The sequence below is a fragment of the Sphaeramia orbicularis genome, chromosome 21 (assembly GCF_902148855.1).
Source record: "Sphaeramia orbicularis chromosome 21, fSphaOr1.1, whole genome shotgun sequence".
Lineage (NCBI taxonomy): Eukaryota > Metazoa > Chordata > Actinopteri > Kurtiformes > Apogonidae > Sphaeramia > Sphaeramia orbicularis.
The window spans coordinates 58409824-58424823 of record NC_043977.1 but is presented as its reverse complement, the minus strand read 5'-3'; the positions used below and the strand labels follow the sequence as shown (position 1 = coordinate 58424823).

The 15000-nt window shown below is 43.3% G+C and overlaps 1 protein-coding gene across 7 annotated transcripts in view; it reads left to right on the top strand.

The window, feature by feature from the left end:
- The window catches only part of LOC115413045 (PTB domain-containing engulfment adapter protein 1-like), a 136411-nt gene extending 121539 nt beyond the window's left edge, over positions 1 to 14872 (top strand). For 5 of the 7 annotated variants that reach the window (XM_030125791.1, XM_030125788.1, XM_030125785.1 and 2 more), the window contains 2 exons: positions 1767 to 1861; positions 14144 to 14872. In XM_030125791.1, coding sequence (XP_029981651.1) covers positions 1767 to 1861; positions 14144 to 14215 — 167 coding nt within the window. In that variant the 3' untranslated portion in view covers positions 14216 to 14872. Of the gene's footprint in view, positions 1 to 1766; positions 1862 to 6531; positions 6543 to 14143 lie in introns of all 7 variants that reach the window. The other 2 variants (XM_030125789.1, XM_030125790.1) reach the window with 2 other exon arrangements.
- Positions 14873 to 15000: the final 128 nt, after the last annotated feature.

Below are 15000 nucleotides of genomic sequence, written 5' to 3'. Positions count from 1 at the left end.
TTCTTTATTTTCATGACTATTTACATTGTAGATTCTCACTGAAGGCATCAAAACTATGAATGAACACATGTGGAATTATGTACTTAACAAAAAAGTGTGAAATAACTGAAAACATCTCTTATATTCTAGTTTCTTCAAAGTATCCACCCTTAGCTCTGATGACTGCCTTGCACACTCTTGCCATTCTCTTGATGAGCTTCCAGAGGTAGTCACCTGAAATGGTTTCCTAACAGTCTTGAAGAAGTTCCCACAGATGCTTAGCACTTGTTGGTCCTTTTGCCTTCACTCTGCGGTCCAGCTCACCCCAAACCATCTCGATTGGGTTCAGGTCCGGTGACTGTGGAGGCCAGGTCATCTGGTGCAGCACTCCATCACTCTCCTTCTTGGTCAGATATCCCTCACACAGCCTGGAGGTGTGTTTGGGGTCATTGTCCTGTTGAAACATAAATGATGGTCCAACTAAACGCACACCGGATGGAATGGCATGTCACTTCAGGATGCTGTGGTAGCCATGCTGATTCAGGTTGCCTTCAGTCTTGAATAAATCCCCAACAGCGTCACCAGCAAAGCACCCCCACACCATCACACCTCCCCCTCCATGCTTCACGGTGGGAACCAGGCATGTAGCATCCATCCGTTCACCTTTTCTGCGTCGCACAAAGACACGGCGGTTGGATCCAAAGATCTGAAATTTGGACTCATCAGACCAAAGCACAGATTTCCACTGGTCTAATGTCCATTCCTTGGGTTTCTTGGCCCAAATAAATCTCTTGTGTTTGTTGCCTCTCCTGAGCAGTGGTTTCCTAGCAGCTGTTTGACCATGAAGACCTGATTCACGCAGTCTCCTCTTAACAGTTGTTGTAGAGATGTGTCTGCTGCTAGAGCTCTGTGTGGTATTCATCTGGTCTCTAATCTGAGCTGCTGTTAATTTGCGATTTCTGAGGCTGGTGACTCAGATGAACTTATCTTCAGCATCAGAGGTGACTCTTGGTCTTCCTTTCCTGGGGCGGTCCTCATGTGAGCCAGTTTGGTTGGAGCGCTTGGTGGTTTTTGTGACTGCACTTGGGGACACATTCAAAGTTTTTGAAATGTTCTAGACTGACTGACCTTCATTTCTTAAAGTAATGATGGCCACTCGTTTGTCTTTACTTAGCTGATTGGTTCTCGCCATAATATGCATTCTAACAGTTGTCCAATAGGGCTGTCAGCTGTGCATCAACCTGACTTCTGCACAACACAACTGATGGTCCCAACCCCATCAATAAGGCAAGAAATTCCACTAAGTAACCCTGACAAGGCACAGCTATGAAGTGGAAACCATTTCAGGTGACTACCTCTGGAAGCTCATCAAGAGAATGCCAAGGGTGTGCAAGGCAGTCATCAGAGCTAAGGGTGGATACTTTGAAGAAACTAGAATATAAGAGATGTTTTCAGTTATTTCACACTTTTTTGTTAAGTACATAATTCCACATGTGTTCATTCATAGTTTTGATGCCTTCAGTGAGAATCTACAATGAAAATAGTCATGAAAATAAAGAAAATGCAAAGAATGAGAAGGTGTGTCCAAACTTTTGGCCTGTACTGTATATATATATATATATATATATATATATATATATATATATATATATATATATGTATATGTATATGTATATATCAGTCACATACACTTTAACCATATGGACTTTTTCCATTTGTCCTTTCCACTGGTGTGTGTGTGTGTGTGTGTGTGTGTGTGTGTGTGTGTGTGTGTATGTGTGTTTCAGGTAAAGACCTGTTTGGTGCTGAGCCCTTTGACCCGTTCACCTGTGCTTCTGCGGACTTCCCCCCTGATATTCAGTCTAAACTGGATGAGATGCAGGTCAGTGTGTGTTTGAGCTCTGACTGGATGAATGTCAGTGTGAGAGGGTTAGGAATGAGGTTAGACTGATGATGACATGAATGAGACACACACAGAAACACACACACACAGAAACACACACACACACACACACACACACACACACAGAAACACACACACACAGAAACACACACACACACACAGAAACACACAAAGAAGCACACACAGAAACACACACACACAGAAACACACATATACACACATACACACACACAAACACACACATGATCTACAAGTTCAGACCAGTTGAAAAATTACATGAACGTCCATTTTTCTGTGTTGGATCTTCAGAAGGTTCTAAGTAGAGTTTGAAAATGAAAAAAGAAGAAATGGGAGTGAAACAGAAACAAATGTGAGTAAGAAATTCATAGAAAACACCAGTTGAACTGAACTGGTGTTCATCAGCCTTTAACAGATCAAATATGAGCATACATGTGGATTCAGTGTCCTCTAGTGTCAGCTGTTCCACTGTCAGGAAAGAATGCACCATCACTGCTGAAGAACCTGAATGCACCATCACTGCTGAAGAACCTGAATGCACCATCACTGCTGAAGAACCTGAACGCACCATCACTGCTGAAGAACCTGAACGCACCATCACTGCTGAAGAACCTGAACACACCATCACTGCTGAGGTTCACGTTCTTCAGTGCATCCAACCTCAGCAGTGATGGTGCATTCAGGTTCTTCAGTGTGTCCGACCTCAGCGGCGATCAATCAGTCAATCAATCTTTATTTATGTAGCACTTTTCATACATCAAGGATGTAGCACAGAGTGTTTTACATATAAGTTTAAAAATCAGTACCACCCTCCACCCACACACACACACACACACACACACACACATATGCACACCCACAAGCACAGACATACTTAAAAAACACTAACTGAGCACAAGAGGACCAGAAAGTAAAAGTAAAAGAGGAGGTGCTGTCTCGGAGCCATGTGCACCAGGAGGCAGCCACTGAATGTAAGACAAATATAAAAATAATATAAATATTAAACATTAAAATGATAAAACAGAAGCATTGGTTAAAAGAATCTTAAGATATATATATAAATATATATATATATATACAGGGTGGTGAAGCAAAATGTACACTGAACATTTAGTTGTTTTTTCTCAGCAGACACTACGTCAGTTGTTTTGAACCCAAACATATACTGATGTCATAATCATACCTAACACTATTATCCATACCTTTTCACAAACTTTTGCCCATATGAGTAATCAGGAAAGCAAACGTCAAAGAGTGTGTGATTTGCTGAATGCACTCGTCACACCAAAGGAGATTTCAAAAATAGTTGGAGTGTCCATAAAGACTGTTTATAATGGAAAGAAGAGAATGACTATGAGCAAAACTATTACCAGAAAGTCTGGAAGATACTATTAAAGAAGAATGGGAGAAGTTGTCACCCCAATATTTGAGGAACACTTGCACAAGTTTCAGGAAGTGTGTGAAGGCAGTTATTGAGAAAGAAGGAGGACACATAGAATAAAAACATTTTCTATTATGGACATTTTCTTGTGGCAAATAAATTCTCATGACTTTCAATAAACTAATTGGTCATACACTGTCTTTCAATCCCTGCCTCAAAATATTGTACATTTTGCTTCCCCACCCTGTATGTATATATATATATATATATATATATATATATATATATATATATATATATATATATATATATATATATATATATGTATATGTATATACACTGAACAAAAATATAAACGCACCACTTTTGTTTTTGCTCCCATTTTTCATGAGCTGAACTCAAAGATCTAAAACTTTTTCTATGTACACAAAAGGCCTATTTCTCTCAAATATTGTTCATAAATTTGTCTAAATCTGTGTTAGTGAGCACTTCTCCTTTGTCCTTTGCTGAGATAATCCATCCACCTCACAGGTGTGGCAGATCCAGATGCTGATTAGACAGCAGGATTATTGCACAGGTTTGACTTAGGCTGGCCACAATAAAAGGCCACTCTAAAATGTGCACTTTTACTGTATTGGGTGGTCCAGGGGGGTCAGAAAACCAGTCAGTATTTGGTGTGACCACCATTTTCCTCGCACAGTCTTCTTCATGAATTCTCTGAAACAGCTTTGGAGATGGCTTATGGTAGAGAAATGAACATTCAATTCACAGGCAGAAGCTCTGGTGCAGATTCCTGAAGTCACATGACCAGTGCATATTCCCTCAAAACTTGTGACATCTGTGGTATTGTGCTGTGTGATAAAACTGCACATTTTAGAGTGGCTTTTTATTGTGGCCAGCCTAAGGCACACCTGTGCAAAAATCCTGCTGTCTAATCAGCATCTTGATCTGCCACACCTGTGAGGTGGATGGATTATCTCAGCAAAGAAGAAGTGTTCACTAACACAGATTTAGACAGATTTGTGAACAATATTTGAGAGAAATAAACCTTGTGTGAACACAGAAAAAGTTTTAGATCTTTGAGTTCAGCTCATGAAAAATGGGAGCAAAAACAAAAGTGGTGCGTTTATATTTTTGTTCAGTATATATATACACACACATATATATATATATATATATATATATATATATATGTATATATAAAACCTTAGAGTGGATAAAACAGAGGCATTAGTTAAAAGCCAAATGAAAGCGGTGGGTCTTGAGCCTGGTTTTAAAAATGGCTGAGGTTCTCTTCAGGCTGTTCCATAGTCCAGGAGCAGAAGGCTGAAAAAACCGCCTCACCATGACTTTTTGTGTTCACTTTTGGAAGTGTTCAAAGGCCGGTGCCAGAGGAGCTGAGGGTCCACCAGGGTTCATAAGGTAAAAGCAGATCTAAAAGATACGAAGGAGCAAGACCATTAAGACATTTAAAAACTATTAGAAGGACCTTCAAATGGATCCTGGAACACACGGGAGCCAAAGCAGTGACTTTAAAACCGCTGTAATGTGAGCCTGCCTTCTGGTCCTCATCAGCACTGGAGCAGCTGAATTCTGAAGGAGTTGGAGTTGTGAAATTCTATCTTTGGGAAGACCAGAAAGCAGGGCGTTACAGTCGTCACCTCTACTGGAAATAAAAGCCTGCATCAGCATGTCCGTGTTGGCTCCAGACAGAACTGGACGGACTCTGGCTATGTTCTGAAGATGATAAAAACCTGGTTTTACAGTGGATCTAACATGTGGGATGAAAGTGAGCTCAGAGTCAAAGATAACGCCCAGGGCCCACCACCAACGCCATGGTGCGTTCAGGTTCTCCAGTGTGTCCACCCTCAGCAGTGATGGTGCGTTCAGGTTCTCCAGTGTGTCCGCCCTCAGCAGTGATGGTGCGTTCAGGTTCTCCAGTGTGTCCGCCCTCAGCAGTGATGGTGCGTTCAGGTTCTCCAGTGTGTCCACCCTCAGCAGTGATGGTGCGTTCAGGTTCTCCAGTGTGTCCACCCTCAGCAGTGATGGTGCGTTCAGGTTCTCCAGTGTGTCCGCCCTCACCAGTGATGGTGCGTTCAGGTTCTCCAGTGCGTCCGCCCTCAGCAGTGATGGTGCGTTCAGGTTCTCCAGTGTGTCCGCCCTCAGCAGTGATGGTGCGTTCAGGTTCTCCAGTGTGTCCACCCTCAGCAGTGATGGTGCGTTCAGGTTCTCCAGTGTGTCCACCCTCAGCAGTGATGGTGCGTTCAGGTCCTGACAGTGGAACAGCTGACACTAGAGGACACTGAATCCTCATGTATGCTCATATTTGGTCTGTTAAAGGCTGATGAACTCCAGTTCAGTTTCATAGTGGAACACCCCAACAGTGGGTTTTATTTCTTCTGTTGGAACCAGTGGAACGTTCAGAAAGAATCCAACTGGATCTGCTGCAAATGTGGGTTTATGCATTTCATATTTATGTGTGTGTCTATGATGGAGCAGGAAATGAACAGCCAACTAAGATGAGGTGAGGCCCCTCCCTCACAGATAGTACATGAAGCCCCGCCCACACATGATTCATGACCTGCATAAAACTGAACAGAATCACAGACAAAAGAAAGTTCCAGAACATGTGGGTCCTTTTCTGAACTCACTCATGGGTTAGGGGGTCAGGGTTAGGGGGGTCAGGTTTAGGGTTAGGGGTTTAGGGTTAGGAGTTCCAGTCCATCCTTTCAACATGACTCACTTTCCTTTGGGTTTTGTTCCGGTGCCTTAAAGGTTCTTTTTTTTTTCCGTTGGATTACAGCTCATGTCAGACCTACATGTTCACATGAATCTGAATGAACTCAGTCTAACGTCTGTTCACTGAACATGTGCAGGTTTGGTCTGTTTTCACATCGTGTCCTCAGCTTCAGTGGAGAATTAAAGACTGTTTTCCACCGTTCTGTTCAGCTGTGGTTTTAGGACTTTAAATATTCAACCGTCCTGTTAACGACATGTCCCTTAACAGACCATATGTGATCAAAGAATTCCAACAAAACAATGTAATCAGATTATTCAGACTAAACCTGAGAGTCAGATCCAGTATGTTTAGGAGGTCACCTGAGGTCACCTGAGGTCAGGCCTGGTATGACATGTTCACCAGTAGGAGGAGCTAATGACACTGATCCGCTGCCTTCTTCTTCTTCTTCTTCTTCTTCTTCTTCTTCTTCTTCTTCTTCTTCTTCTTCATGCCTTCCTTCTGGTTCCGTAGCGTCAGAGATGGTTTGTACTCTTTGCTCTGTGTGTTTTCATTGTGCTCATGGCTTCTGTCCTGCATGTTTTAAAGGCTGCATGTAAGAACATTAACCCTTAAAGACTCAAACGTCCACCTTTAACCCTTACAGACCCAAACGTCCACCTTTAACCCTTACAGACCCAAACGTCCACCTTTAACCCTTACAGACCCAAACGTCCACCTTTAACCCTTACAGACCCAAACGTCCACCTTTAACCCTTACAGACTCAAACGTCCACCTTTAACCCTTAAAGACCCACACGTCCACCTTTAACCTTCACAGACCCAAACGTCCACCTTTAACCCTTACAGACCCAAACGTCCACCTTTAACCCTTACAGACCCAAACGTCCACCTTTAACCCTTACAGACCCAAACGTCCACCTTTAACCCTTAAACACCCAAACGTCCACCTTTAACCCTTACAGACCCAAACGTCCACCTTTAACCCTTACAGACCCAAACGTCCACCTTTAACCCTTACAGACCCTAACGTCCACCTTTAACCCTAACAGACCCAAACGTCCACCTTTAACCCTTACAGACCCAAACGTCCACCTTTAACCCTTACAGACCCAAACGTCCACCTTTAACCCTTACAGACTCAAACGTCCACCTTTAACCCTTACAGACCCAAACGTCCACCTTTGACCCTTACAGACCCAAACGTCCACCTTTAACCCTTACAGACCCAACGTCCACCTTTAACCCTTACAGACCCAAACGTCCACCTTTAACCCTTACAGACCCAAACGTCCACCTTTGACCCTTACAGACCCAAACGTCCACCTTTGACCCTTACAGACCCAAACGTCCACCTTTAACCCTTACAGACTCAAACGTCCACCTTTAACCCTTACAGACTCAAACGTCCACCTTTAACCCTTAAAGACCCAAACGTCCACCTTTAACACTTAAAGACCCAAACGTCCACCTTTAACCCTTACAGACCAAACGTCCACCTTTAACCCTTACAGACCCAAACGTCCACCTTTAACCCTTACAGACCCAAACGTCCACCTTTAACCCTTACAGACTCAAACGTCCACCTTTAACCCTTAAAGACCCAAACGTCCACCTTTAACCCTTACAGACCCAAACGTCCACCTTTAACCCTTACAGACCCAAACGTCCACCTTTAACCCTTACAGACCAAACGTCCACCTTTAACCCTTACAGACCCAAACGTCCACCTTTAACCCTTACAGACCCAAACGTCCACCTTTAACCCTTACAGACTCAAACGTCCACCTTTAACCCTTAAAGACCCAAACGTCCACCTTTAACCCTTACAGACCAAACGTCCACCTTTAACCCTTACAGACCCAAACGTCCACCTTTAACCCTTACAGACTCAAACGTCCACCTTTAACCCTTACAGACCCAAACGTCCACCTTTAACCCTTACAGACCAAACGTCCACCTTTAACCCTTACAGACTCAAACGTCCACCTTTAACCCTTAAAGACCCAAACGTCCACCTTTAACCCTTACAGACCAAACGTCCACCTTTAACCCTTACAGACCCAAACGTCCACCTTTAACCCTTACAGACTCAAACGTCCACCTTTAACCCTTACAGACCCAAACGTCCACCTTTAACCCTTACAGACTCAAACGTCCACCTTTAACCCTTACAGACCCAAACGTCCACCTTTAACCCTTAAAGACCCAAACGTCCACCTTTAACCCTTACAGACCCAAACGTCCACCTTTAACCCTTACAGACCCAAACGTCCACCTTTAACCCTTACAGACCCAAACGTCCACCTTTAACCCTTACAGACCCAAACGTCCACCTTTAACCCTTACAGACCCAAACGTCCACCTTTAACCCTTACAGACCCAAACGTCCACCTTTAACCCTTACAGACCCAAACGTCCACCTTTAACCCTTACAGACCCAAACGTCCACCTTTAACCCTTACAGACTCAAACGTCCACCTTTAACCCTTAAAGACCCACACGTCCACCTTTAACCTTCACAGACCCAAACGTCCACCTTTAACCCTTACAGACCCAAACGTCCACCTTTAACCCTTACAGACCCAAACGTCCACCTTTAACCCTTACAGACCAACGTCCACCTTTAACCCTTACAGACCCAAACGTCCACCTTTAAACCCTTAACACCCAAACGTCCACCTTTAACCCTTACAGACCCAAACGTCCACCTTTAACCCTTACAGACCCAAACGTCCACCTTTAACCCTTACAGACCCTAACGTCCACCTTTAACCCTAACAGACCCAAACGTCCACCTTTAACCCTTACAGACCCAAACGTCCACCTTTAACCCTTACAGACCCAAACGTCCACCTTTAACCCTTACAGACTCAACGTCCACCTTTAACCCTTACAGACCCAAACGTCCACCTTTGACCCTTACAGACCCAAACGTCCACCTTTAACCCTTACAGACCCAAACGTCCACCTTTAACCCTTACAGACCCAAACGTCCACCTTTAACCCTTACAGACCCAAACGTCCACCTTTGACCCTTACAGACCCAACGTCCACCTTTGACCCTTACAGACCCAAACGTCCACCTTAACCCTTACAGACTCAAACGTCCACCTTTAACCCTTACAGACTCAACGTCCACCTTTAACCCTTAAAGACCCAAACGTCCACCTTTAACACTTAAAGACCCAAACGTCCACCTTTAACCCTTACAGACCAAACGTCCACCTTTAACCCTTACAGACCCAAACGTCCACCTTTAACCCTTACAGACCCAAACGTCCACCTTTAACCCTTACAGACCCAAACGTCCACCTTTAACCCTTACAGACTCAAACGTCCACCTTTAACCCTTAAAGACCCAAACGTCCACCTTTAACCCTTACAGACCCAAACGTCCACCTTTAACCCTTACAGACCCAAACGTCCACCTTTAACCCTTACAGACCAAACGTCCACCTTTAACCCTACAGACCCAAACGTCCACCTTTAACCCTTACAGACCCAAACGTCCACCTTTAACCCTTACAGACTCAAACGTCCACCTTTAACCCTTACAGACTCAAACGTCCACCTTTAACCCTTAAAGACCCAAACGTCCACCTTTAACCCTTACAGACCAAACGTCCACCTTTAACCCTTACAGACCCAAACGTCCACCTTTAACCCTTACAGACTCAAACGTCCACCTTTAACCCTTACAGACCAAACGTCCACCTTTAACCCTTACAGACCAAACGTCCACCTTTAACCCTTACAGACTCAAACGTCCACCTTTAACCCTTAAAGACCCAACGTCCACCTTTAACCCTTACAGACCAAACGTCCACCTTTAACCCTTACAGACCCAAACGTCCACCTTTAACCCTTACAGACTCAAACGTCCACCTTTAACCCTTACAGACCCAAACGTCCACCTTTAACCCTTACAGACTCAAACGTCCACCTTTAACCCTTACAGACCCAAACGTCCACCTTTAACCCTTAAAGACCCAAACGTCCACCTTTAACCCTTACAGACCCAAACGTCCACCTTTAACCCTTACAGACCCAACGTCCACCTTTAACCCTTACAGACCCAAACGTCCACCTTTAACCCTTACAGACCCAAACGTCCACCTTTAACCCTTACAGACCCAAACGTCCACCTTTAACCCTTACAGACCCAAACGTCCACCTTAACCCTTACAGACCCAAACGTCCACCTTTAACCCTTACAGACTCAAACGTCCACCTTTAACCCTTACAGACTCAAACGTCCACCTTTAACCCTTAAAGACCCACACGTCCACCTTTAACCTTCACAGACCCAAACGTCCACCTTTAACCCTTACAGACCCAAACGTCCACCTTTAACCCTTACAGACCCAAACGTCCACCTTTAACCCTTACAGACTCAAACGTCCACCTTTAACCCTTACAGACTCAAACGTCCACCTTTAACCCTTAAAGACCCAAACGTCCACCTTTAACCCTTACAGACCAAACGTCCACCTTTAACCCTTACAGACCCAAACGTCCACCTTTAACCCTTACAGACTCAAACGTCCACCTTTAACCCTTACAGACCAAACGTCCACCTTTAACCCTTACAGACCAAACGTCCACCTTTAACCCTTACAGACTCAAACGTCCACCTTTAACCCTTAAAGACCCAAACGTCCACCTTTAACCCTTACAGACCAAACGTCCACCTTTAACCCTTACAGACCCAAACGTCCACCTTTAACCCTTACAGACTCAAACGTCCACCTTTAACCCTTACAGACCCAAACGTCCACCTTTAACCCTTACAGACTCAAACGTCCACCTTTAACCCTTACAGACCCCAAACGTCCACCTTTAACCCTTACAGACCCAAACGTCCACCTTTAACCCTTAAAGACCAAACGTCCACCTTTAACCCTTACAGACCCAAACGTCCACCTTTAACCCTTACAGACCCAAACGTCCACCTTTAACCCTTACAGACCCAAACGTCCACCTTTAACCCTTTACAGACCCAAACGTCCACCTTTAACCCTTACAGACCCAAACGTCCACCTTTAACCCTTACAGACCCCCAACGTCCACCTTTAACCCTTACAGACCCAAACGTCCACCTTTAACCCTTACAGACTCAAACGTCCACCTTTAACCCTTACAGACTCAAACGTCCACCTTTAACCCTTAAAGACCCACACGTCCCACCTTTTAACCTTCACAGACCCAAACGTTCCACCTTTAACCCTTACAGACCCAAACGTCCACCTTTAACCCTTACAGACCCAAACGTCCACCTTTAACCCTTACAGACTCAAACGTCCACCTTTAACCCTACAGACTCAAACGTCCACCTTTAACCCTTACAGACCCAAACGTCCACCTTTAACCCTTACAGACCCAAACGTCCACCTTTAACCCTTACAGACCCAAACGTCCACCTTTAACCCTTACAGACCCAAACGTCCACCTTTAACCCTTACAGACTCAAACGTCCACCTTTAACCCTTACAGACTCAAACGTCCACCTTTAACCCTTAAAGACCCACACGTCCACCTTTAACCTTCACAGACCCAAACGTCCACCTTAAACCCTTACAGACCCCAAACGTCCACCTTAACCCCTTACAGACCCAAACGTCCACCTTTAACCCTTACAGACTCAAACGTCCACCTTTAACCCTTACAGACTCAAACGTCCACCTTTAACCCTTACAGACCCAAACGTCCACCTTTAACCCTTACAGACCCAAACGTCCACCTTTAACCCTTACAGACTCAAACGTCCACCTTTAACCCTTAAAGACCCCAAACGTCCACCTTTAACCCTTACAGACCCAAACGTCCTCCACAGACCACAACCATGTACTGGTGGAACTGTTGAACACACTCAGACCTAAACTGATCAGTACTAATGCAGGTTTTCTGACTGAATTCCCAGTACGTTTCCTTCGTGTTGATTTTCGTATAAATGCTTTAAACTAGACATAAAACTGAAAAGTCCCAGAAACTTGAACGTGACGCCCTGACTTTTCCACCTTTCCTGATTCCATGTGAACCTGCTGCCAGTGTTTGTGCTCTCCATCTGTGTTTGGTGTGTTTAAACCGTTGCATGTTGACATGTTCGTTCACTCTTTGACAGTAATGGCTGGTTTCATTTTCCAGGGTTTGAATGCATCATTGAACTGGGACGAAGTTTTCTTTTAAATTTTTACCCCTCGGGCAGAAATGACCCAGGGGTTTCACTAATCTGTGTGTCCATTCAACATCCCAATCCTGTTCTCTGTAGAACTAAGGCTGTGTATCAGCAAGAATCTGACGATACGATACAAATCAAAATACTAGGATCATGATACGATACATCACGATATATCTGTTATATCTGATATATGCTGTTAAAAAGGCAATTTTTTTGTTTCTTTTTTTAATGATTATTTCCTTGAAGAATTGAATTCCAGCATAAATCTGCACAAATCCTAAACACATTTGTATTTGATCCCAACAGGATCTAATGTTCTATCACCAAATGTTCAAACTGTGTTCAAACTGAAATTCTGTTTTCCAGACATTCCAGTTTCAGATCCTGTTCAAATGTTCAGATTCTATTAGTTCAGAACTAACATCAGAACAGGATTGGAGTTCAATCCCAACAAAGGAACCAACATTATTGAATAAAAGAGTGTGAAATAAGAAGAAATAAAATATAAACAAATAAGTAAAACAACAAAACTAAAATGAACCTCCACAATGTCTGCATTTGAATAAATACCTAAAAATATACAGTACTTTTTAATATCGATACAGTATTGTGAAATGAAATATTGCGATATATTGCAGAACTGATATTTCCTTACAGCCCTAGTTTTAATGCATCTGATCTGGGATGAATTGTTCTTTTAAATTTGTACCCCTCAGGCAGAAATGGCCCAGGGGTTTTACTAATCTGTGTGTCCATTCAGCGCCATAATCCCATTCTCTGTAGAACACATTCAGATATGTGCACCACCGTCTGCAGAAGAATGTATGTGACCTTTGACCTCCTGCTTCCAGGTCCAATGTCCTTATGCAGTTATAATATCTGAGTACATTCACGTATAAATTATATAGATTAATATTAATAATATTTATATTAATACACATTTATTAAATATGTATGTAATAAGTTTTACACAAAGATAATCTAATTTAAATTCTAGAGCAGGAGCTTGAACACGATTTGACACTAGATTTGACTGAGGAGGATTAAAAGTGAACAGACGTTCTGTTTAAATGTGGAAATGAAAACATGTTCAGCATGTTCAGTTTGACCTTACATCATCTCCCTGCATGCATTTTTCAGTTTGTGTGCATTATTTTATGACTAAAGTCTTTATTTAGTCCAGGGTTCTCCAACTCCTGTTCTTTCAGGTTCTACATTCAGTCTGATCTGATCTGCAGCGGACCCAGCCAGTCAAATAAGAACAGAAGAACCCAGAAAGAATGACAACTGCACATTTATGTCTGTTTTAGTGCAAAAAAACCCCATTAAATTATAAAAAATACTTATTTATAAACTATTCAAACAAAAAAGATGTGAATAACCTGAAAAAACTGACATTTCTTCAGATAAATCAGTGTAATTTTCTCAGTCTTCTTCCTCCACTTCTCATTAGTCCATGTGCATTCTGGATCAGATCTCCAAAGACACTAAACACTGAGGAACAGGAAGAAAAGAGTTCAAACTGGACTGAATTTAATACAGACATTTCAGGTTGGACACATTTGTTCAGGTTAGTCACATTTTATTGGTACAGGAGAGTTTGGAAATGGAAAGAGTTTCACAATTTAATGTGATTTTTGCACTAAAACAAAGACAAACATTTGAAGTTGTCATTATTTACAGACATAATGTCATATTATTTTCACATCAAACTGAGAAGAAAATCTGGAGTCATTATTTTTTGTAGGATATTTGACTTCAGATCATATCGGTCTGGATGTGGAACCTGAACTAAAATGAATCTGTGGAGTTTTTACACTTTGTAAATTCATCCCAGGGGTCAGACTGGAACCTTTGGGGGGGACGCATGTTTGACAGCCCTGGTTTAGACTGAGTTATTTTTGTTCTGTTGGATCCAAACTGAAGTGTGTCATTTTATTTCAGGAGGGGTTCAAAATGGGACTGACTTTAGAGGGCACCATCTTCTCTCTGGACCCACTGGACGAACGCTGCTGACGCCAGGACGGCCATGATGACTGACGATGGAACCACACTGACAATGGAACGCCGCTGATGACCGACAACGGGACGCCACTGACGAAGGGACGCTGCTGACGCTGGGACAACGCTGACGACTGATGGGGGGACGCCACTGGGACGACAAGATGCCACTGACAACGGAACACCACTGACAACGGGACGCCGCTGATGCCGGGACGACGCTGGGACGACAGGACGCCATTGACAGCTGATGACGGGACACCACTGGCAATGGGACGCTGCTGACGCTAGGACGCCGCTAATGCTGGGACGCCATTGACAACTGATGACGGGACGCCACTGGCAATGGGACACCACTGACGCCGTCTGCCCGTCGTCTCCCACATTGGACTCGTTTGTATGAAGAAGTGCCAAATCCACTCCGCGGCTGAGTCGAGATGTCACCGTTTTCATCTGGAAGTTTTTATGCATTTGCATTTAGATATTGTTTTTTCAATATTTCAAGGTCAACTCAGATCCATTTCTAGAAAAGAACTATTTTTGTACAAACCTATGGAAGGAACAGTTTTGCGTACATTTGCTTGCACAGGCAGTGAGATGTAAATTAATTGAACTTGTCTGATGGTTAACTCTGATTTTTTCATATGAAAGACTTTGTGTTTGCACCATTTAAAACCGGCCTGTGACGGTAACACATTCCTGTTTGTACGCCGACACGGAAAACAAATGAACTCTATCATTTAACACCAACTTTTATAACAAATGTATTTTACTCAGCTTGTTACACATTTTGTAATGAA